The sequence below is a fragment of the Musca autumnalis genome, unplaced genomic scaffold (assembly GCF_047663935.1).
Source record: "Musca autumnalis isolate F117 unplaced genomic scaffold, ASM4766393v1 scaffold_1, whole genome shotgun sequence".
Lineage (NCBI taxonomy): Eukaryota > Metazoa > Arthropoda > Insecta > Diptera > Muscidae > Musca > Musca autumnalis.
In genome coordinates, this window is record NW_027411644.1 from 192,740,947 (window position 1) to 192,767,728 (window position 26,782).

Genomic DNA, 26,782 nt, shown 5'->3' on the forward strand with positions numbered 1-26,782 from the left:
AGGTTGTATATCGTATAAATGGCATATTCCACTTCTAGAAAAATTCAAGCATTTGCTAAAATTTAGTGTATTTGACTTCTGCTGTCTGTTGTATTTGCAGCTTTTCCATGTCAAATTTCAGTACTATAGAAGCTTTGACTCTCTAAATGGTCCAAATTGTTGGTCTATTACAATATTATCCGTGCGTTTTCTGGGTCATCAAAACATAAAATGTTTTTTGTTCATTTTTGTGATACTACTCTGTTCCCAACTTTTTTCAATGGTTTTTGTTATTGACGATGGAATTGTTACGATTTTTGCAAATGGATTTTTTTTATTCCATTATTGGATTACACAACAAAATACCTGTAATACACCTCAATTTCCGCAAATAGAATGTGAGGTGCATAGAAAAAACTTCATGTGTTTCTATTCGATCCTTTTTCGGGCAAAATTCAACACAACTAAATGTATATATGTACATGCATATACATGTACGCATATGGCTGCAAACAACCACTTCTATGCAAAGATTTATACAGTTAGAAAACTAAATGTTTGCAAGCTGTAACTTGATTTCTACAGGCGAACTTAATAGGGCCTCCGACGAACATTTTGATGTGTTTCAAATGGCATGACAAACGGAGGGATTTTCACAGAAGACATATGCTCTAGTAGATTTTTTTTTTTTGCTCCGTACAATTCCAGGAAACAGAAACGCGACGCGTCTATTAAGGTTTTTTCTTCCACACAAATCGCAGCGGCCTACTCAGGGTATAATAATCTTTTGCAAACTTTTATTCGTCCAAATGTATGTATATTTGACATATTTTTATTACATGTGGCTACCTTTTCTACACACAAATTTATATGTGAAAATAAATCAATCTACTTCCGGTTAAAAACGTCACACAAGTAGTTTAGAAATATTTTATTCTATATCCGAATAGAGTTCAGAAATCCAACCGCGATGTGGCGTAACCTATCAATTCATTGAAAAATTAGAAGTTGAAAATATATAGAGAATGTGTAGTATGTATGTTTGTCGTTTTGTTTGTGCATTTTGTACTTTTATATTGATGTTGTTGTTGTAGCAATGCGAATATATTCATTCGTGTTTGATTTCTGTGTTCAGATTAAAAAATTCTGCAACATAGACTGGACGTGTGCACGAAGAATCTGGAGATAGTTGTGTGTGTTTTTCTGGACTGTTAAAAGGATGCAGTGTATTGTGTGGCCCTAGTCCGTATGCAGGGCAGGTGTTGGGTATCGTGCTGTCAATTCGGGTCCAGTACGAATTGTGGCGGTTGCACCATTTGGATATTAGTTGTGCTAAAAAATACATTTGCCTTAACTGCTGTACGACATACACAATATATCTTTGTACTGCCTGCACAACTGCATATGTGTGAATGCTATTCAAGCTTGACAGATAAACTTGTTGATCTAGGATTTTCCGTTTATACCTTTGGATTTCTCTCTATAGATCATGAGACACTGGTAGGGATGCTAAGGCTATAACACCCAATCAAGCAATGAACACCCAGTGAGTCGTCGCCAGATTGCGAAACTCACCCGCCGTCCCCTCAACAGCAACAGCACGCGCTGCATTTAACACCAGCCATTGTTGTTCCAATCCGAGGTAAGATCGAAGACATAGTGAAATTTATGAATAGGAAGGGGATCAAGGTCGTGGCGGTGCAGGAAACCAAACTCAACAACAACTGCAGCTTACAGCGTTGTGATGGTTACAACGTTTTAAGGAAGTATAGCACCAGAAGGGAATTGGGGGACTAGCTTTCCTTTTGCACAAGTCTGTTCAATACAGACCTATCTCGCTCAAGCCTGACTCTAATGACCCGTACATAGAATCTATGGGGGTAGCAGTCAGGTGTGGAACTGCCGGGATAGAGTCGCTGAACGTATACATTCTGCGGAGAAATAGCTATATCTCAGATTACATGCCTATCATTCGCAAGCTTTTGGAAGGTCATAATCGTCTGGTATTGGGGGACTTTAATGCGCATCATGAGATGTGGCATTCGGCCCTCGGAAACGACCAGTGGGACACAGCGCTGGCTGAGCAGATTGATAGTTCTACGTTTTGCTCGGTCAATGAGGACGCCCATACCAGAATTAGAGGAGAGTGTCACAGTTCGCCAGAAATAACCATCGTGTCACCGGGTCTGAAAAATGACGTCACCTGGCAGCCCGTCATTTTCCTTGGATCGGACCATCTCCCCATAATTGTCTCCATAAGCAGACCACCGCATTTCATGACCTTCACCAATCAGCGCTTCTGAGAACTGGCCAGTCCTTCTGATGTTCGGGTAGCGGAAAGGACGTTCGGAGACATCATTACTGCTGCAGCCGCTCGCCATATACCTATTGGTAGAATACCCGAAGTGAGGCCAGATTTCCCAGCAGAGGCGACGGTATTAGCAAATGAGCGTGATGAGCTTCATCGAGCCAACTGCAGTGACCCCAGTGTCAGAGAGCTGACTCTGGAAATGAACAGTCTGGTCGACGAGCATAAGCGGAACAAGTGGTTAAAACGTCTGAAGAGTTGCAACATTGGTGCCGGTTTAAGTTAAGTCAATCTTGAACCCCGGAAAGAGGGAAGATAGGACCTCAGTCATATTTGGTGACGTTATGTTGACTAACCCGAAGAGGTGCACAAGTTATTTCAATCGACAGTTTGTCGAGTTCCCCGGGAGTGGCAGGGCGAAGAGAAGAGTACTACATTGTATCAGACCTCTTCCGGCTGAAGATGGACCACCACAGTTTACAATTGATGATATTGCGATCAGGAACGCTAAATAATCCAAAGCCTTGGGCCCTGATGGAATCTCCATGGTAATGCTGAAGTAGCTGGATGAAACGAGAGTGGAGTATCTCACTAAAGTTCTCAACCTGTCGCTAGCCACCCTCATTATTCCTGAAGTCTGGAAAATGGGCAGGGTGGTCCCGCTATTGAAGCCAGGCAAGGATGCCAGCAAAGGTGAATCATGCAGAACGAACTCCCTTTTGTCGCCTTTAGCAAAGACTCTTGAGGCCTTAGTCTTCCCCAGCGTCAGGTATAGCTATCTATTTGTCGATCCATGCTGGATTCCGTAGGCAGCACAGCCCGACAACAGCGCTGCACGCCATCTCAACATATATATGTCGCGGACTCAACCAGGAAAGGCCTTCGATAGCACGGTGCTGAACGCCAGTCGTACGTTTAATTCAGAAACAATAATTCCAATCTCCATAGAGTGAAACAGGGAGTTTCCCAAGGTGGGGTGATATCTCCGGAACTGTTTAACATCTACCTTTCATGTATTCTGCCACCTCCAGACGGCATTGAGATCGTAACGTATGCGGGTGATTGTACGATACTGGCGTCAGGTACCTACCCTGATAAAATCTGTGAGAAACTGAATTCCTATTTAGCAGATCTTACCAACTTTTTGCGACCACAAATTGCCCCAAAATTCTAGTGGTCACATTCGACACTACGTTCACGTTGTCCACACATGCGGCAGCTATTTGTGACAAACTGAAATGCAGAAACAAGGTTCTCAGGTCCCTAGCCGGCAGCCCGTGGGGTGCAGATACGCAGAAAAAATTGTAGCCATTTGATAAAGAAATTCAAAAATTCAATCAAAAATTTGTCGATTATCTGCCTATAAAAAAAAATTGTCATATTAACAAAATTCGATAAAATTATTTGATCACAAAGTAAAAATATAGTTTGATAAAATAAAATTGTAATATTGACTAAAATATTTATCGAATTTGTTTATATTGAACTGATAAAATATTTCACATATGGACAAAAATGTTTATCAAAATATTCCACATTTTTCTTGATAAAAACAAAAGAAAAAACACAGCACATTGTTGTAGCGCCCTCTCTCTCTCTCTCTATACCGCAAAAAAGTCTTTTCTTTCCCTCTTGAGAGCGAGAACATGCGATAAACGTTGAAAACCATTTTAACAACAGATATTCATTAATAACCCTAAACAAATTTCAATAAATTATTTGTTTGAAATCGTTTATCGATCGCTTACTAGTAACATTTTCATGTTTGATAAATATTTTCCCAATACATTCATAATATTTTATCGCCATTCGACAAAAATATGTGATAAAGTTTTTCATCAAAATTTTCGGGGTGACTTTTTTATCTGTGTAAAGAAAGCTTGTTGACCACATATAACGCGATAGGTCGGTCTGTGTTAAGCTATGCGGCGCCAGTTTGGTCCCCGGATTTAGTTGATACCCATTGGAAAGAGATTCAAATTTGTCAGAATGCCGCCCTGAGAACAGCAACGGGGTGACTCCTCAAGCCTTCAGTGAACCATCTACATGAGGAGGCAAAGAGTCTTCCAGTACAGCAACACAATTAGATGCTTTCGTTGCAGTACTTGCTAGGGTGTTACCGTGAAAGCCATCCCAATCACCATCTGCTGGTTAAGACCGACACACCCAGGCATATCAGGAAGGATATTCATGCTCTAGACAGGGAGGTCCAACAATATAGGAGAGAGCCCCTAAATCAACAGGCATATCAGGCAGGTCTGAATAGTATTCACACGGACCCAGTTGCTAAGGCCATACGCAAATACCGTGGGAATAAAGTCCTCGGAATACATCCCCCATCTATCGCAGCTGACGAGCATCAGTTGCCACGACAAACCTGAGTAGTTTTGGTTCAACTACGCTCAGGATATTGCAATCGCTTAAATTCCTATTGTGCAGGTATCGATAGCACCGTGCAAAACATCTGCCCAGTATGCGGCCTGGGCCCGCACAACACATAGCACCTTTTCAAATGCCCTGCCAAACCTACTCATCTAACTCCAGTGGATCTGTGGTTACATCCCATCGAAGCAGCCACATTCCTGGAAATGGAGATAGATGCAGAGCCATATTGAGCAGAAAAACGAACACGCAAACACACAATAATTAACACTGTTACAACACCAACAACATGAATCGACACCACCTTTTTCTGTAGATGAAACGGTCAAATCTTCGCCTGTTCCGGCATTATGGTAGGTTAGAATATTCGTGCCCCGAGTAGTGCCAACAAACTAGCATATTGCTTTATAAGAAGTCGACAAGGTTTCCTTGTCAGCGTACTACAACTGCCAACGCGTATGACGCTTTCCTGCATTTATACTTACATATATGTCAGCTGGAGCTGATGACTTACCAGCCGGACCGTTTAAAAATTGAGGCGATTATCGATGAACAGATTATTACCAAAACTGACACTACAAAAGAGAATAGAACAGTCACTCTATATATCAATATGCACATGCTACTCACCTTTTCCGGTTACTCATACACTCCACGTCAGTAGAATAGAACACCTACATTTTTGTTAATGTTCGCTTATTTATACCAAAATGAATGAATCTTCGTTTTTAATTTTGTGGGGATTTAAAGTCTATGATGTTCCGTATCAAACAAAGAAACAATTTTGTTTCTAGCTTTTCGCGAAATGATTTTCTGATCAATTTTCAGATAGTACTATGAAAAATAGACATTTATTTTTGGTCATCAGGATAGAACAGTCACTTTATTTTCGCGAATTTTTGAGATATTAACGCCGAAATTTCTTTCAGTCGATAAAACAAGGCTTTCTAATCATTTTCAGCCAAAGAAAACATATAAATTATTCCGCGGACACCGAAATAACAATTTTGGAAATATGCTCCACATTTAGAAGAAAATAATCTGATATGAAAACAACCGCTATTTTAATACACTGAGGGAAATTTTAGCTTATTTTCAAATTGAACACACCCTTTGGACTTTGAATTTTATATGTGTTCTTATTTCGGTGTCCGCGACTGTTCTCAACAGTGTTATGCTCCAATATAAATAGACCAGGTTATGCTCTCCATACCGGATTTTACGAATTAGTAGTTTTTTTTTTAACTGAACTCGCAAATGTAAAAGACCCATTTCCGCGGAAAAACACAGTCATGGAAATTGAGGTTTTAGGTTTTGTATGTTGTTTTAAAAAGTACTAAAATTTCTCTCAATGTATGAAAATGACGGTTGTTTTCGTATCAGATTATCTTCCTTCAAATTTGGAGCATATTTCCAAACCTTTGAACGGCAGACTTGTTCGCGGAAAAACCGTTTTATTAAACAAAACGTCATGGTTTTTATGAGAAATTTTGAAGCTTTTCATAATTATTTTGAAAATGTCCATCTTATCAGCATCCGAAGCACTCGATTGTATCCGTCGAGCTTGTCTGTGTCATATTCTATCTTATTGTGAAGAAATATGACATAACTGCGCGACTCCTATTGATATTCCGAGATGTTTCAAATATCTGTCAAATTAAACCCTTTAACGCTGTGTCCGCGGAACAATTTATAGGTTTTCTTTGGCTGAAAATGATTAGATAGCCTTGTTTTATCGACTGAAAGAAATTTCGGCGTTAATATCTCACAAATTCGCAAAAATAAAGTGACTGTTCTATCCTGATGACCAAAAATAAATGTCTATTTTTCATAGTACTATCTGAAAATTGATCAGAAAATCGTTTCGCGAAAAGCTAGAAACATAATTTTTTCTGTGTTTGATACGGAACATCATAGACTTTAAATCCCCACAAAATTAAAAACGAAGATTCATTCGTTTTGGGATAAATAAGCGAACATTAACAAAAAAGTAGGTGTTCTATTCTACTGACGTGGAGTGTATATTCCGCTATAAGCAGAACAACTACATTTGAAAAAAAATTGCAAAAGATACTAATAAAATGGGTCTGATAGTAAATTGCAAAAAAATACTTCATTGTTGTAAATATATGTACATATGTACATAGATTGATGTAGGGTAGAACGTATGGTTTGGTTCGACTTGATATAGTTCCACGAACAACAAAACCCAATTCCACTTTTATTTATTTTCAATACAACTCATATGAATGACTTTTGTTTTCGATGTCGACAACGTTTGTTTGTATGATGGTTCATGACGAAATTCCTGATTTGTACAAAACTGTAAAACCAACAACAACAAAACCCGTATCAATGGATTGTATTTCAGGTTAGCGAAAAATAGACAATAAGCTGTGGCTTTTACCTAGGAAATTTCTAACAAATCTAATAAGCACTTTGAAATGAAACTGGCATTCGAGAGATTTGTGGAATTGTGACAACGACAAATAAATTTTTATAAACTTTGACATTGATATGTTGTTAGAAATGTACATACACACATACATACATTTGGTATGTAGGTGGAAACAAAATGCTGACATTTTTATTTCTTGTGAAACGCATTCAATTGTAAGCACAAATTCCAAATCTGATCTGATGAATATGTCAAATCATGACAATAGAAATGGTTTAAATTGTTGAAATATTTTCAAGGATTCGGATTAATAAATGTTATTACACTGAAGGGCAAAATCCTCATAAGAGAAAAACATCAAAACATAATCAAAAATATCAAAAATACTTGAGTACCCAGTTGGATACACCGGAAAGTTTTTTTCTGGCAGTCGAAATATACTTTACAAAGATATAACACCCACTAGGATGACGACTTTGCCCGCATGCCAACAGCACTGATTGCTTCCGGCAATGCTGATTACATACTTACTAAGCTGGCCCATTACAGAACATTTGTTAGAAAAGCTGAACTAAGAAAATATCTCCAATTATCTCAGTTTGTTACATCGCTTTCTGGAATACCGCGCCTTTTCATCTCATTATCCCCATGTTTGCTCCATCGAAGCTTTGTCCCATCAATTCTGCGTGCACCGCCGTGTGACCCGTATTTATACGCCTTTTCAGCAGGTTCATCATCGCACATTCTTATAATACGTTTATCTATACTGATGACGTTGTATAGCAGACAGAGCTCGTGGTTCATACGACGTCGATATTCACCGTTAACGCAGATTGGTCCACAGATATTTCGAAGAATTTTTCTCTCAAACACACCAAGCACAGCCTTGTCTGCTTGCGGAACTTCGGAACAAAACATTAGCTCGGGTAGTATCAGTGTTTTGTAAAGCGTTATTTTTGTTTGGCGAGATGTTGCTTTGTATTTAAACTGCTTGCTTGAGCCAAAGTAGCATCTATTGGCCTCTTGAGCAGATTTCCTTTCGAATTTTACAAAGGTATCAGTTACTTCCATTACCGATCGACCCATGATGTCAATGTCGTCGGTATAAGCAAGTAAAATGTGGCTGTTTGTATATATTGTTCCACTTCTTTTGACCTTCGCATCTCGTATAACCTTTTCCAACAAAATGTTGAATAAGTCACACGAGAGGCTGTCTCCTTGTCTGAAACGTCTATTGGTACTAAACTCTTCGAAGAGGTTCTTTCCTACTTTAACTGAGGACCGAGTATCAGTTAATGTCGTTCTACAAAGCCGAATAACCTTTGCAGGGATAAAAAATTCAGATTTGGCTTGGAATACCTTTGAACGTAGGTGGGCTGTCGAAGGCTTTATAATTGGCCAAAAGATTGTATGTGTCGATTTTCATCTCTTGGAGGGGTTCTACGCGATGACGTGATTTCATGGCATCTTTTGCATTGGTTCAAAGGAAGTCGTAAATGATCGGATCTTTTCATCAGCATTTGAAGCGATGCAAAGGAAGTAGTGAAAGATCCGATTTTATCATCAACATTTAACCCATTCCATCGATCCTATAGATATGAATTTTGTGTTTTTATTTTTCATTTTTCTAAATATATATGAGATTAATTATTAACAATAGGCTTGATGTTGACGGAGACTCCAAATCACAACCAACGTTGTTAAAACTCTCGTCGTAATCATAATGTCATTGCAAAGGGTTGGTGAAAATGACATGTCAAAGCATTGGTGGAAAAGACATGCCAAAGCATTGGTGAAAATGACATGTCAAAGCATTGGTTTAAACGATGTTGCTAACTAGCTGATGAATACACTTTATCTGCGTGTCGCATCCGGTTTTGAACAGCTCGGCTGGTAAGCCATCGGCTCCTGCTGCCTTATTATTCTTCAGTCGGTTTATTGCTGTCTTTACCTCATCTTGTCTGGGCGGTATACATTCAATACCATATTCTGGGATATGTTATCGGGATGGGGAGTTCAATGCTGATTGGTACATAATTTATTAAAATCCTACCTACCTAACAAATGAAATTTGCCGAAATTACATATTTTTATACCCTCCACCATAAAATGGAGGGTATAATAAAATTTGTCATTTCGTTTGTAACACCTCGAAATATTCGTCGGATATAATAACCATAACCGTCTGCCCGTCCATCTGTTGAAATCAAGATACAAGGGCTGCACGAAAGTCACCTGGCAACACCGCGTATTGCCAGACGCAATTTGAAAATTTTTTTGGAAAGTTTGATGGTATTTAGCCTAGACTCACTCAGGAAAGATTGTCTTACGACCATGTTATGTGTTGTTTACAGTGACTTGAAAAAATCACTTTGCAAAAAAATGAAATTTTCTTGTGAACATTTTTGTCCATGAATTTTTCACAACTTTCGACGTGGATAACTACCGCAAGAGTGTATCGATCAAATTAAAACTTTGTAAGTCGATAAAGGACCATCCTAAAGGACTATGAAAAACTAATTTAATGAATTCAAAGGTCGTGAGTGTCGCCAAAATCGGTCGTTATGCCAGAAAAACAATGAGATAGAGGTATCCTTGGGCATTTCTTCCACCAACTAACATTTAATATTGCATAAACGCCTGGCCGCAAAAATGGGTCCAGCAAAATTGGACAATCGCTCAAAAAAGGCTCCTGTGAATTGGTTAAAAGAAATTGTGCATAAAATCGATCGCGGTGCTTCAAACGACGTTTATAAGGTCGTCACAAACGAATCTAGCATCCATGCGTTGGAGGCTGAAACAAAGCAGGAATCGGCCGTTTGGGTGTTCAAAAGCGAGCCCAATCTAAAGAAAGTTGTTCACGGACGAAGACCTTCGAAGCAAATGGTCCCCTGTTTCTTTGGCAAAACTGACTATATGGCTTGAGATATGTAGGACTGTTTATTCTGAGTGTTACACTACAATTTGTTTGCTGAAGTCTCCTGAGAAATTCGTAAAAACGAACAAGAGAAGACAAATCATTTTGCATCAATGTGGGCTCTCACACATCGATTCAAACCAGCGCCTATTTGACCGGACAAAACTTGGAATTGATGGGCCGTACAGCCTTGGCTGGGGATCCAATGACTTCATTTAATTCCAGAATATCAAGAAAAAGTAGCGTCGTTAACTATTTTCGTAGCCAGAAGTTGCTGTAAGAGCGTTCAAACACCATAGTTTGGAGGTGTCTCAATCGGCGTGGAAAAAGTGAATAAATATTCGCGTTTTCATTGTTGGCCCAGATAGTTATCGTTTAGCTCTCGTACAGCTCGCAATTTTCATAGTAGAGCTTTGAAATTTGGTATAGAAGTTTCTATTTCTCCTATGATGTTTGGTATTGCAAATGGGCTATCTCGGTCCACGTTTTGATATAGCCCTCATAGAACGGTACCCGCCGATTTTTGGAATTTTGAAGGTCTTAGTTTCATTATCACACCGAAATGGCTAAAATTTTCCACTTAGCCTCTGTTCCGGGTATAAAACATTTCCCCAGAAATTTTGTCGGTGTAGGCCCATGCCTTCATATAGCCCCCACAGAACAGTGCCTCCCGATTTACGGTATTTTGAATGTTGTGGCGTCAATATTCCACCGACATGACTGGCATTTGGTATTAAGTCTTCATTGGAGATGCAAAACTTTCTACCTGAAATTTGTCGGTATAGGTCCACGCCTTCATATTGCCCCCATAGAAGTGTACCTCCCGATTTTCGGTATTTTGAAAGTTGTGGCTTCAATACCGAAACCGAAATGGCTGAAATTTGGTATTTAGTCTTCATTGGAGGTATTCAACATTCCCCTCTAAATTTGTCGTTATAGTATACGCCTTCATATAGTCCCATAGAGAGGTATATCCTGTGGTATTTAGTCTTCGTTGGTATTATAAAAATAACCCCCCCCCCCAAATATGTCATTACAGGTCCTCGCCTTCATATAACCCTCATAGAGTGGTACCACCCACTTGTTGGTATTTTGAATGTTTGCCACATTGTTTTACCAAATTTGCAAGAATTTGGAACTTCGTCTTCTTCATAAACGAAGGGAAACTAATTGTTCAGTTTTATTTCAATACAACTCGTGGTGGGGACTATAACAAGTTTGGCCGGGCCTTTCTTACTTGTTTTGGTTTCTGAAACTATTTAAAATGTCTGGATGTTCTAGGTACAGATCAACAGATCATACTTCTTAAAACGATTGTTAAAGTCATCAACGTAGTAAACTGTTTTACTGTAGAAGCTACTAACCCAACGCCTAAACCCAGTTTTTAATTATTATACATTATATCACACTGCATTTAACGAATGTCATAGGTCCTTAGGTCACACCATTTGAAGATAAGAGCCCACATAATGTGAACAAAGGTCCTAGAAAGTTATTTACCTTGCCTTAAATATCATAAATTTCTATCTAAAATTTCTGTCATTTGATCTCATGTTACAATTACATTATTTACAACATTTACTTCCTGATTTATTTCTACAAATTCAAAATTTTTACAACACAATAGTTCGTTTATCTATTTTGTTTCATTTACAACGACATATAATGGGCTCAATGACCATACATACGCTCCACATACACATTTATCTAATTATCTTTTCATTATTCAAAAACAAAGTTAATGTGAAATTAATAGGAAAAAAAAAACAAAATAATGAATTGAATCATTTATATCGAATTACCTACATATTATCGTTGGTTGTAATGTTCGTAATCACCATCATCGACATCAAAAGAGTATGTGTCTGTGTTAACATGGAGGCTTTTAATTCAATTATGTACCTCAGAATAGCAATTTCCAATGAAATGAAATAATGTTTCTTTCATTTGTTCATTCATTCAACACACAAAAATTGCAACAAACTAATAAAATTGTCTGAAAATCAAATAAACAGAATAGCAAAACATAAACAAAACGAAACATCAACGCCACGACCACCGCCACACCTATCATTCCGTTCATTTGCAATTGACGATGGACAACACTTCCGTATATACGAGAATGTTGTTCAATTTGTATGGTTGATTAATTCTCGGAGTTTACATTACCAACCCAGAATTTTTTCATAGGTAAGAAGGCATTAATTGTCTGATCTGTGGGCTTTCATGTGAACAGAGAAGCAACATTTTTGAAATTGTTTTCCATAGCTCAATTGGAGGTAAGCATTTTGGATGCAGTCGAAATTATAGTGCGCTTCATTTTAATTTATCAAGCAGTAAAGAAATGATTATTTTGCGACGGGATAGATTATATGATAACCTACTCCTTTCTTAGTGATTTTGGCTTAGCTGTAAAGTTAAATAGGGTGTAAAATATATATGTATGTGAGCATTATTTGAATTCGGGTGAAAACGTGCTGCTATGGCTAACATTCCCGCCGTGCACTCTCAATATCTAAGTTCGAGTCCCAAGCCTATCAACATAATATTCTTCAGCGATTACAATCCCTTAGCCAAATTCTATCAATATGTTCTGAATATTTTCAGCAGGGTACAGCTTATTTATAGAGTGGTTCGTACTTTATTCACGTGAAATTATTTGTTAGATAATATTACCATGATAAGCGGATTACGCAAATTGTTCCCAATAATCGCTTATTGTTCTCCATATATTTGGCTCAGAAATGGTACCCTATGAGATTCCCTAACAACTCCAAACATAATATGGAACATATTCGCATTAGTAGGGTATTGGTGGCTTATGGGTTATTGTATACTTTTCAGCAAATGAATTTCGTTAGTTTGGAAAAACAAACTGATGATGATATTGTTGGGAAAAAATTCAATTCGTAATGCATGACTGAATCTGAGCATGGAACAGATTTAATTACCGAATGAATTACTAAACGAATGAATGAACAGCAGCTAGCTGGCCCATCATCATCGTAGCCACTCAATTGAAATGCAATGTCGATAATGTCGCTGATGATGATGATGCCGATAAAAATTATTCACATAAATTACAAATGGCTCAGAAGTTTATTTTTTTGTTATTTCATTTCGGGCAAAAACACTTGAAAATTTTGGTTGCCCAGTGGCTGGCAGTTATTTTGAATCACATTCAGCATCAATTGTTATGATTTCATGTAAGCAAAATTGCTGTGATTTCATTCATTACCCAATATAAATTTATATTTATTGAAATTAAATAAATATGTATTTATTTTCCATTATATTTAAAAAATTAAATTAATTTGTTTTTAATTTAGAGACAATATATTACACATTATATATTTTAATTTTACAAATAAATGATCTGTAAAATTCATAATGATTTATTTGATTTATTATACATTTTAATTAATCAACGCATTGAAATAAAGAAATAATTATTTCGTTGGCAATTGACAGTTGGACTTCCTTTATACAGCTCAGAATAATTATGCAATATGGTAGAAATAATTTGAGATTGCCACCATACTATATTGCAAAATTTTTCAAACAATCAATTAAATTAGGGTTTTCAGGGTATTCTGCTGTGTCAGCATATGGTTAATGACTCAAAAAAACAAGTAAGAAAGTATCAGACAGAGATATACCCTCAGCCAATGTTAATTGAAACTTTCATCTACGGACAGATCAATTACTGGCTACAAAACCAAAATCCTTTCCCCAAAAACTATGTATTTACGGGGGTTTCAATATTGTATGAACCTTTTGGGACATTTGAACTTGCGATCTTTTGGACCACTATGCCAGGAAGCATGGACTTGCCCACGAAAATCATAATATCGCTGTAAATAGGAACATAAGGGGGAGCATCGCACAGTGTCACGACCGTGGCCAAAAATTGTCAAAATCAAGTACTTCGGAATACTAATTTATTGATGAGAATTTATAGCAAACATTTCAATTTGAAGGAATTTGAATTATAGTATTGATTTGTCAAGAAGTTTTGTCCATGGGAAGGTTCAAATCCGATAATTGTTGGAAATATGTATTTTTGTCCTTATTTTACTAAAATTAAAAACTTTTATTATGCTCCAAAATTTTAATATATAAAGTAATTTATCGTTCCAAAATAAATTTTTAAAGTTGCTTTGGATGTAATAAGCATGTATTTAACTTTTTTTTTGAGGTAAATAGTGATCATATGGTGTTTACAGCTACCCAAGTCTTTGGTTCTTAGTACAACGATTTTGTGAACCAAATTTTAAAATTAGTGGAGTGGGAAAAATTGTATAAAAGTAATGTATCTATCGTCACCATAAATGCCCGAAGACGTAACCCACAGAACCAAAACTTTACAGGAGGAGCAAAAGCCTTATAAAATAAAATACTGTTTTGTAGAATATCAATCTTATGAGGGCGAGTATTTGGAGTACTCGTATTATCACTCAGGTACGAATGGTAGTAAGTAGTGAAACTAAAACAACGAAAACGCTTGCTTTTGGGATCCATAATTATGACAACATCTGCAATTTTATCCCATTTTCCGAAATTCCATTTCTTAAATAGGATCGTTATTTTTGAACCTAGAAGCTTGACATTTTCCCAGAGCGTGTTTTTGAGCTTTTTCTTTCAGATTCCATCAAAAAAGGAATTTCGATTTTCATGTGGGTTACGTCTTCGGGCAATTATGGTAACGATATATATTATTTCAAACGTATAAAGGTACCAGCTGCAGAGGTTTGCAGACAAACATGTTATTTCTCTTTTTCAGCGACCACCTCATTCAAGGGTTACTCCCTATTTTAACAAAGCGCTTTGCGGTGTGGGCTATAGCACGAAAACGAATCAACCGATCATCATACATTTTTTTTGTGGGCTTATAAAGTACGTAATAATCTTGCTCTAAAATTACAGACTTTTAAAAATAAAAATTTTTAAAAAAATGTTGAATAACGAAAATCAAAATTCGATTTTTTAAAAAAAAATGGATCGTTTTGACCATTAATCGGTCAAAAAAAAAAACGTTTTTAAAGTAAAATCCTCATATATAAAGAAAAGAGTTTGATGTATTCAATAAGCTCACAACAAATATGAAGACTGAACACCAAATTTTAGTCATTTCGGGTGGATATTGAGGCCACAACATTCAAAATATCGAAAATGGAGAGGTACGGATCTATGGGGGCTATAGAAGAGACGAGGACCTATACTGACAGATTTCTAGTGGAAAGTTATAAGCCCCCAACAAAGACTTGATACCAATTTTCAGCCATTTCGGAGCTATAATCAGGCTAAAACCTCCAAAATACTGAACATTGGCTATATGAAGGCGTGGACCTATGCAGACAAATTTCAAGGTGAAAGTACAGACAAATTTCAAGGTGCCCCCAACGAAGACTAAATACCAAATTTCAGCAATTTCGGTGTAATAATGTGGTTAAAATCTTCAAAATGCCGATAATCGTTCTATGGGGGCTACACCCAAAATTCTCAGTTGGAATGTTTTATACCTCTGCTGAAGACTAACCACCAAATTTCAGTAATTTCGGTTGGTCATTATGACTAAAACTTTCACAATACTGAAAATAGGGAGGTACGGTTCTATGGGGCTATATCAAGACGTGGACCGACCATCCCAGTTTTTTGTCCTGGAGATTGTAAGTCAATAATAGGTACGTGTTCCAAAATTGATGCACCTACAACAACTCCTTCTATTTTTGGTCCCAGTTAATATGAACTCGCGACATAGTGCATCGGTATAACTTTCCAAAGGGTCAGCACGTAAACAAAAATGGTGAACTTTGGGAAGACCGATATGAACCATTTTCGAAATTTAACTACATTTGGGCAAAATATTAAGAGATCCAAATTTTTAACAAATCGGTTGCTCCGTTCAAGAGATATAGTGTGTACCACTTTAGTGTCTTTCTTTAATGTTTTTTGTTTGGGAGGGGGCGGGGGGATGTTCCTAAAAAAACTTGTACCATCGTAAGGGAGGCAGTGAATACAAGTTGCCACAACAAAAATCAAAGTGATTCGAAAGAAGGTCTTAAACTGAACTTATCCGAATTTTTGTGTGGGAGGTACCCGAAGGCGAGGACCGATAGAGTCCATATTGAAACCGCATCTATGTCTGGTAGAAATTTCACGAATTTCAAAGTATGGACCAAATCGGTTACTCCCTTCAAGAGTTATCGTGCGCACAATTTTTCCGAACATTTCTAACTTCTGTGTTGGAGGAAATTTTAGACCAAATCGGTTGATCAGTTCGGGTGCTATAGTGCGCTACAGCCACTACACATGGTGCCATAGGAATTTTTACAACTTTTGGGCTATTTTCTTTTTCTCAGGAAGTAGGGACTTGCCCCTAAAAAAATTTGTACCATCGTAAGGGAGACAGTGATTCAACTCCGCGCTCAACCAGTTGCTTAAGAATTACCATTGAGATTCAGTGTGGGATCAGCGTTTTTGATGATTCACCTCCGCTACAGAGATGGCTCTTATGCGACGTAGCACATTTCTCTTCGAATCTGTTACTGGCACGCCCTGGAAAGTACTAACCGTTCTATCACACTTTATTCCGAAACCGAGAGTGATTTAACTGTTGCCCAACATATTCTTAATCCTGTACCAGTGTTGCATTGATTCAGGTGGTCTAAATCATACGCCCTACTAGACTGTTGACTTCAGATCTAAATTCCCTAACCATACAGTATTCATGTTTCGTACGACGAAGCTTATCACACACTCTTGCTAGTCGAGTCGTCTCTGCTGACAAATTTGGCCTCATTTCAGTTATTCCAACATCCAGTGTTTTTGATGATTTCCCTTTTCAGATGACATCTGAAACATAGTTCATCGTGGCTCATTCAAGAGCGAACAAATATGAGGTATATAACGCAGGGCACAACTATTTATCGGAGACATTAAGCATCTCTACCTCTGCAGTCCAACATTTTACAGATACCCCGCACACATTCCATGTACGGGTGACTAGAGTCGAGCTCAATCTCAATTTCAGCAATTTCGGTGGGATATTTATACCACAACCATAAAAATACCGAAAATCTTAAGGTAGGGGCTACATAAAAAACTGGACGTATACCGATAAATTTCTGGTGGAATGTTGTATACCCCTAATTAAAACTTAATGCCAATTTTCAGCCATTTCGGCGGGATATTTAGGCCACAACCTTCAACCGAAAATCGGAAGGTACCGTTCTATGGGGGCTATATAAAAACTTGGACCTATACTGATAAATTTCAGAAGGAAAGTTTTATACTCCTAATGAAGACTTAATACCAAATATCAGCCATTTCGGTGGGATATTGAGGCCACAACTTTCAAAATACCGAAAATCTGAACGTTCCGTTTTATGGGGGATATATTAAAACTTGGACCTATACCGATAAATTTCCGGCGAAAAGTTCTTTTACCCCTAATGAAAACTTAATACCAAATGTCAGCAATTTCGGTGGAATATTGAGGCCACAACCTTCAAAATACCGAAAATCGGAAGGTACCTGTCTATGGGGACTATATAAAAACATGGACTTATACCGATAATCAGGTGGAAAGTTGAATACCCCTAATGAAGAATTAATACCAAATTTCAGCCATTTCGGTGGGATATTGAGGCCACAACCTTCAAAACACCAAAAATCAGAAGCTACCGTTCAATGAGGGCTATATAAAAACTAGGACCTATATCGATAAATATCAGGTTGAAAGTTTTGTACCCCCAACGAAGACTTAATGTCAAATTTCTGCCATTTCGTTTGGGTATTGAGGACACAACCTTCATAATACTGAAAATCAGTAGGTACTCTTCTATGGAGGCTATATAAAAAGGGGACCAATACCGAAAAATTTCTAGTTCATAGTTGTATACCCCCAACGAAAATGAAATATAAAATTTCATCCATTTCAGGGCGATATTGCGGCCATTACCTTCAAAATGCCGAAAATCGGAGGTAGCATTGGGGCTATGGGGGCTATACAAAGACATGGAGATATAACGATAAATTTCAGGTGTAAATTAGTATATCCTCAACGAAAACAAAATACTTAATTTTAGCCATTTCGGTGGGATATTGAAGCCACAATCTTCAAAATACCGAAAATCGGAAGGTACTGTTCAACGGGGGCTATATAAACACTTGGACCTATACAGATAAAATTCAGCTCAAAGAGTGGTAATCCCTCAATGAAGACTAACTGTCAAACTTCATGCCAAATGTGGCTAAAACTTTCAAAATACCAAAAATCGTGGGTACCGTTCTGTGCGGGCTACATCGTAACGTGGACCGATATAGCCCATTATCAACGTCTATACAAAATTATAAAGCCCTATATTAAACATTGTGAGTTGTATCTTGATTTCAACAGACTGCCGGACGGACGGACGGATAGACGAATTTTTTGCTGATCAGGAATATACCCATATACTTTATAGAGTCTCCGTCGAATATTTCAATGTTTTACAAACGAAATTACAAATTTAATTATACCCTTCATATTAAGGTGGAGGGTATAAAAAATTGACCCGTTAGAGGGTTAAGTTAATTGTTGATTTTCAGAATTAAAGCGCGGCTTTAAATATGATTGTCTGATTTTGCAATATCACTATTACGTGTGCGCAGCCCCATGGATATGTTGTTGTTGTTGTTTATTATAGTCAGGCCATAACTTTTCTAAAGATATAACAACATTTAGAATTTTCTGCAAAAAATTGTATTTCAATGCAAAACACCCATACCTGAATTCGTGGGCAGCGTTTATCTGAAACCAGAAAATTAAATTAGGAACGACAACCAAGAAATCCCACAACAGGTGCCATGACAACCATCAACAATCTTTGCAAATGAAATTGTATTAAAATATTAACATAAAAAACTAATTAAATAAATGTCTCTCCTTACTCTCTTTCTTTCTCGTTTTGTCTCTTCCACTTGCCTCGTCGTCTACTAATAAAATTACTTCGTTGAATATGCAACAACCAACCAACGAACGACCGACCACCTGTCAACCTCAATGGAAAAATATCTAAACGATGATGGCGTTGTCCTGGTGCCAATGTTTCTAATATCTTCTTACCTTCCGGATATGTGTCATGATGCTGGATGGAAATGGACAAACGAACGAACGAACGAATAAATGTATGAATGATTTACTGGTGCTGTTGTTGGGAATACCATAGCAATTGCAAACCGTGTCCTGTAGCAAAACCCACATTCCTTTGTGGCAACGACAATAGAACGTATTCATCGTTATGCAGATTGGATTATCACAATTGCATACATGCAACATCCATAAGGATTGCCTGTAAAGGATTCTGTCCGTGCAAGGGTAAGTAGAGTGTATAAAAGTAATGTCTTCTTTTTCGTGTTCTGTGTTTCCGTGTTACTGGGAGCAGTAATGGTGTAATGCTTTAAAACATAAAGCAGGATATACGGGGGTTTCATTGTCATGATGTTAAGGGTCCTAGTATTCTCTAAGCAATAATACAATCAACACCCTGATGAGTGAGAGCCTTAGCTAGTGGCGACATGAAGTGGAATCGTGTTAAATGAATTGAAAAATGATTGCTAAATTAAAGAACACCACTATCACTTGAATTATCTTGTTCTTTAGAAGGACTAATGGTAGGAAAAGCAAAAGTCGCGGAGGAAATATAGCAGGGGAAGCATACAAATTAAGGTGGTTTACATAAAATTGATAAAATAAAATAATAAGCAAGTAAAAATCGTTAAATTCGGCGGGGCAGAATACTTATGACCTCCGTCATAAAATATTCTGAACTAAAATAGAATAATTAGTTTTATTTTAGGTAGAAATATTTTATGACCACGGATACCCCAAATTCCTAAATTAGGTCAGAAATTTGACCTAAAAAAGGGCAGTACCTACACATAGATTCTATATCAAAGTATGGGCCTATGCTGACCAATTTTGGGAAAAGTTTTGTGACCACTGGGGACCTCAAATGCGAAATTACAGATAGATCGGTCAGCAAATGTAGCCAAACTTCTCAAAACACCTTATGTCGGGAGATACCGTTATATGGGAGCTATACCAAAATCTGGACTTTTATTGACAGTTTTAAGTAGGACCTAATTCGAAAAGTAGTAGGACCCTCAAATGGCAAATTACAGCTAGTTCAGTTAAAAATTGTAGATAAAATTCTCAAAATGCCGAAAATCAGGAGGTATCGTTAAATGGGGGCTATACCAAAACATGGAGCTATGTTGACAATTTTTGGTTCAGAAGTTTTTCAAATGTAAAATTATATCTAGGTCGATTAAAATTTTTAGTTTAAATCCTCTAAATACCGAAAAGTCGGGAGGTACCGTTATATGCGATCTATACCGAAAATTTCTGGAGGAGAGATTTTGTGACCAATGGGAATCTCAAATGTCAAATCATGAGTAGTTCGGTCCACAAATGTGGCTAAAATCCTTAAAATACCAAAAATCGGGAGGTTTCGTTATATGGGGCTATACCAAAACTGGACCTATATTGACAGTTATAAGTAGGACCTATGTCGAAAAGTAGTAGGACCCTCAAATGGAAAATTACAGCTAGTTCAGTTAAAAATTGTAGATAAAATTCTCAAAATGCCGAAAATCAATGGGGGGGGGGCTATACCAAAACATGGAGCTATGTTGACAAATCCTGTAAATACCGAAAATCGGGAGGTACCGTTATATGCGGGCTATACCAAAAATGGTAGATAAATTTTGTGACCACTGGGAACCTCAAATGTCAAATTAAAACTAGTTCGGACAAAAAATGCAGCTAAAATCATGTGTCATTAAAAGATCTTCAAAATTCTTCTGTTGTCTATAGAAGACTTCCAAAGATCTTCTGTTGTCCATGTAAGACCTCTAGAGGCTTTTCTGTTGTCTTAGGAAGACCTCCAAAGATCCTATGTTGGCTTTAGAAGACCTCCAAAGGTCTTATGTTGTTTTTAGAAAACTTCAAGAGGTATTCTGTTGTCTTTAGAAGACTTCAAAAGATCTTCTGCTGTCTACAAAATACCTCCAAAGGTCTTCTGCTGTCTATAAAAGACCTCCAAAGGTCTTTGGTTATCTTTAGAAGACATCCAAAGGTCTTTTGTTTGCTTTAAAAGACCTCCAAAGGTCCTCTACTGGCTTTTGCAGACCTCCAAAGGGCTTCTGTTACCTTTCTGTTGTCTTTAGAAAGCCTCAAAAGGTCTTCTCTTGGTTTTAGAAGACCTGAAGAGTTCTTCTGTTGTCTTAAGAAGACTTCAAAAATTGTCTGTTATCTATAAAATACATCCAAAGGTCTTCTGTTGTCTATAGAAGACCTCCAAAGGTCTTCGTTTACCTTTAGAAGACCTCCAAAGGTCTTCTGTTGTCTTTAGAAGACATCCAAAGGTCTTCTGTTGTCTTTAGAAGACCTCCGAAGGTCTTCTGTTGTCTTAAGAAGACCTCCAAAAATCCTTTGTTTACTTTAGAAGACCTCTAAAGATCTTCAGATGACTTTATAAGACCTCCAAAGGTCTTTCTTCCTTCCAAAGAGCCTCTGTTGGCTTTAGAAGACCTCTAAAGATCTTCAGATACCTTTATAAGACCTCCAAAGGTCTTCTGATGTCTTTAGAAGACCTCAAAAGGTCTTATGTTGTTTTTAGAAAACCTGAAGTGGTCTTCTGTTGTCTTTAGAAGACTTCAAACGATCTTCTGCTGTCTATAAAATACCTTCAAATATCTTCTGCTGTCTACAGAAGACCTCCAAAGGTTTTTGGCTATCTTTAAAAGATATCCAAAGGTCTTCTGTTGGCTTTAGAAGACCCCCAAAGGTCTTATGTTGTCTAAAGAAGTTTTCCAAAGTTCTTCGGTTATCTTCAAAAGACATCAAAAGGTCTTTTGTTGGTTTTAGAAGACCTCCAAAGGTCCTCTACTGGCTGTTGTTCTTAGAAGACTTCAAAAATTGTCTGTCATCTATAAAATACCTCCAAAGGTCTTCTGCTGCAAAACAAAAAACCTTCAAAGGTCTTGAGTTGATTTTAGAAGACCTTCAAAGGTCTTCTTTTGTCGTTAGAAAATATCTAAGGGTCTTCTATTTTCTTTAGAAGATCTTCGAAGGCCTGTAACTTTTTGCACATTTGTATTTGTACTCTATTTTTATTCAAAAATATTGGTCACCGTAGATATAGCCCATCTTGGAACTTCCCTATGGAAAAAACAAGTAAGAAAAGTCTATAGTCGGACGGAGCCGACCATGGGATACCCTATACCACTACCCTGCGAGTTAGCTTTCAGCAAATCAAAGTTTCTTTTGGACAAATAAGCTTATTGTAAGAAATAAATTTTTGGAGTCTGCAACCTTATTACATTAACTTTAAATAACAATATAATAATTGTTCCACAAACATCACAGAAGGGACAGGGCGTGCACCACGATTCATATTACAGCAATAGTATGGGGCCTACTGTTTATCGCCGAGTCCGAAAAGCATGTCTTAAAACACCACCTGTAGAGAAGTTGTACATGGTTGAAATACTCAGAAAATGTCGCCAACTTTACTGTGGGGTATTTTGCCAACGTTGGAAATTTGATGTTTGCTGGCCGGGAATCGAACGCCCGACCTTCAGCGTGCAAGATGGGTGTGCAAACAATTGTACTATGGTGGCACCAATAAGTAATTTTAGAACGGACATTTAGTCTGGACCTAATTTTTTGCATATTTCGACATATTTGCTAAACCATATGCAAGACTTTGTGCCCTAAATATACCATCGAATTGGCTGAAAGTTTGTATTAGGTATTCGTTCATCACAATTTTCGACCTGAAATTTATCGGTATAGGTCCAGGTCTTCATATAGCTCCCATAGAACAAAATACCGATACCCGGTATTTTGAAGGTTGTGGCCTCAATATAAAACTGAAGTGGCTGACATTTTGTATTCAGTCTTCGTTGGAGGTAAAAAAAACTTTCCCCCTGAAATTTGTCGTTATATGTCCACGTCTTCATATAGCTCCCATAACCAGAACCTACCGATTTTCTGTACTTTGAAGGTTATGGTCTCAATATCCCTCCGAATTGTCTAAAATTTGGTATTAAGTCTTCATTGGGGGTATTAAACTTTCCATATGAAATTTGTCGGTATAGGTCTAGGCGTTCATATAGCTCCCATACAACGAAAGCTCCCCATTTTCGACATTTTGAAGATTGTGGCTCTGGTTACAGATTTCTCTATTTTATTGACTTGTCTGAAGTGAATTGAAGAAAAATGTACTCATAAACATTTTAGAAGATATTATTGAAATATATGTAGCATACGAAAATATGTGAAATACAGAAATTTTCCATATGCAAAAATAATATTTGCATATGCATAATAGGGTTATGACTTTTTTACAACCTCATATCCCTGTATCATAGCGTGATGAGTTTTGCCATAAGATTACATAAAATCATAATTATAAGGTGATTCGGTGAAAAAACCTCACGCACAAAATGATTTTAAAATTTGAATTTATCAAAATTATGGACAATTTTTTGAAGTCACTGTAAGCAGATATACAATTCATGGTTTAATAAGAAAGGTTAGCCAAAGCTTTATGTCAATTTAAATTTTTTCATTCGAGTATGCCTAAAACTTCAAAACAATATAAACAAACTGTGTATGTGTGTGTGGTGTTTGAATAATATGCCAAAAAATTTTAAAAACATTCGAATTCAATGATTTTTAAAATTGGTTTTAGACCATTTGTATGGAAGAAATTGGTGAGATTTGCATTGAAACAATCAGATTATCATATTCACAACTCGATTATGTGGAGAAAACTTAACTCTTCATTCATTTTTCGCGTTTTTTATAAAATGCTCAAAAAATGCATTGTAAACAAACCCACTTGTTGCTTTTATTTTGAAGTTTTAGGAATTCAAGAAAAACAAGGGTTCTATAGATTTTTTTCATTTAAATCTACCTCTTTACTTATCTTCTTTATTTGCACCATGATAAAATTGAAAATAAACTTTAGAGTCACATGAGATACAGTGTTGGTCACACAATTAGCACACCCCACTACCAACATTTATTTTGCCTAAAAAGACCTTCAAAAGTAGTTGTATTTAATAAAGTATTTGTATTAATATATTCTCAGTAGTATGATTAAAGAAATCAACGGAATTCAGAAACTGAAACATAATTGTCAATTTGAATAACCTCCAAAAATGTAAAAAATGTCCTAAATTCACTGGACACGTAATTAGCACACCTAAAAACAATCACTAATATTGTGAATAGTTTCAATATTTTCGTCCATATTCAGTTTTAAATCCCTTTCGTTTGGGAATAAGTTCCAGTCTGCTAGTTATACTCTCCTCCAGTCTCCGAAATTTTAGTGTCAGAATGGAATTATATGGGGTACACCTTGGGTCCCAAGGACTGATGGAAATGTCAGTTTTTTAGTGTTTTTTATCGATTTTTTCACATGTAACAAACTCATTGAGGCAAGTAGTTCATAGAAACATCAAATAAAACATCATATTCTTGTTCATCTTTGTAAATTTGCGAATAGTGGGATGTACCCACCAGCAGTGTGCATCTGTAAAGTCCGTTTGACTCAAAAATTTTCATTAAAAAACTGTAATATGATGCGTTGAGCTATTGATTTTATAAATACTTATCCATCTGGACTGAATTTTACCGATATGTCTTGATGTATGTCACGATAAACCTATGTTCATCTCTATGGGACCTACACAAATTTCAATAATTTTCTAAACATAAGGCAAATGGGAGATAGTCTAGTGAGAACGCAAGGTAATATGTTTCCCGGAGCTTAAAACGATTCAATTTGAAATCAATAATCCAGAAAACATTTATCTTCAACAGTATATGCCTACTTTCATGGATTTTAACCAATTTCAGCAAACCTCAAAATCCCTTATGGTCAGAAAGGGGTTATACCTTTAAACATACCCACGTGCCACGTATTCATCTAGTGCTTAATTGACAGTTTTGTAATGATAGGTCCTTGGTGTTATCCAGACGTGTAATTTTGAATTACAAATGGTGTTATAAGTTGATTTTTCTTCACATAAGGGTGCATTTTATTGATCTTCTTTCTATAAACCCCTTCCAAATCGAAAATTTTCTTGAATGAATCATCGACCTTAAACACTTTTTGAAAAGTTTTTGCACTTTATATTTAAATTTCGGTAATCGGTTAACAATTCCAATAATTTCTGATCCAATTGTACATTTATTTTTAAAGTTTTGGTGACTTTCTGACGTTTAAGTGTACATTACAAAAAATGGTCCGCTATTGGGATATATTTTGAGATTCGGGGGTGATAAATTAATTTTTCTTTCAAAAAATGATTTGTTCAATACGTTTTGAATATGAATTAACATCAATATAAATTAATTTTTGTATATTAACTGAATTAAATTAAAAAATCTTATGGTGTGCTAATTAAATGTCCCCTTGATAATTTGGGCGTCTTCACAAAACTTTTATTTTCAAAAAACCACTGATAGTACTATTCACTTATATCATTAAATCTGTTAAATACATTATAGAAAAGGATTTTGTTTATGAAAATTTTTCAATTTGTCCTATCAAAACTCTTATCTGACTGAAATCATTTTGCACCAAAGGGGTGTGCTAATTCTGTGACCAACACTGACATAAACTGACATAACATTTATTTCTCACTAATTTTCTTCAATTCTGAGAATCGTAAAAATGTCGTAAACGCTTTTATTTAAAGATATAATTTTTTAACAAAAAACAAAAAATTTAAAATTTTTTCAAAGTGGTTTGTGCATGACCTTTTTCAATATTTGAATGAAATAAACATTATTATAGTTATTTGTAGGCCTATATTTATTCATCCGTGCAACAAAAAATAATTTTTGAAAACAAATTTTGTTTTCATTTCATATATTTTTTCAACAAATTATATTTTTAAAATCGATTTGTGCGTGAACTTTTTTTATATTTCAATGGAATGAACGATAGCGTAGTGATTATTAGGCAAAAGTTCATTCATCCCTGCTACAGGAAATCATTTTTGAGAAAAAATGTCAAAAAGTCATAACCCTAATGCATAATTTATACATTTCGCATATTTTTGCATATGTGCTATATTTCGATTGGAATTTAATTAAAAGCCAAAAATATGCAAATTTTACAAAAATAGGTGTTGCATAAAATTCCGCTGTCTACATATCATTGAGCTGATATTAATCGGAGTGCTCTCATTGATATGAGAGAAGGCTCCCTTGTCCCTACTGCGATGTTTGTGGAACAACTATATACTGTACATTTTAAGAAATATTCTTAAATTTGAAAATTGGCGTTGTTTAGCAATTTCTGCTACATCTATCTACAATTGGACAGGTAATATGAAAGGGTTCCACGCAATTTGTAAGAACTGGGAATTTGTCTGTCATGATGGAGAAAATTTGTAGCATGGGAGGAAGATGTGGTTCTCTTCACAAAACTCATTATAACTTAGGTAGTAAGTCTGTTACCAGGCACACATATTATTGCAATTTTCATTAGAGGAAAGATCGGTAGTTAATTTTTCATATATAGGCGACTTTGCCGGTATATGGCCTCCAGGGATTCAAATATGGACCAAAAATAAAATGTTTTTATTTAGCATACAAAAGTAATGGTCCATTGCACCCGCTAAATAATATCAGATCATCATCAAAAATTGTAGGCATCTTCTTCGACCTAAACCCCTACCTCGTGCAAAATTTCGTGACTATTGATCTATAATTGCGACCTCTAGTATT

At 36.4% G+C, this 26,782-nt stretch overlaps 1 protein-coding gene across 16 annotated transcripts in view; it reads left to right on the top strand.

Annotated features, from left to right (window-relative positions):
- Cow (Proteoglycan Cow) overlaps window positions 1-26,782 on the top strand; it is a 530,300-nt gene that overhangs the window by 429,855 nt on the left and 73,663 nt on the right. For all 16 annotated transcript variants that reach the window (XM_073959338.1, XM_073959336.1, XM_073959344.1 and 13 more), the window contains exon 6: window positions 19,197-19,345. In XM_073959338.1, coding sequence (XP_073815439.1) covers window positions 19,197-19,345 — 149 coding nt within the window. The remainder of the gene's footprint in view (window positions 1-19,196; window positions 19,346-26,782) is intronic.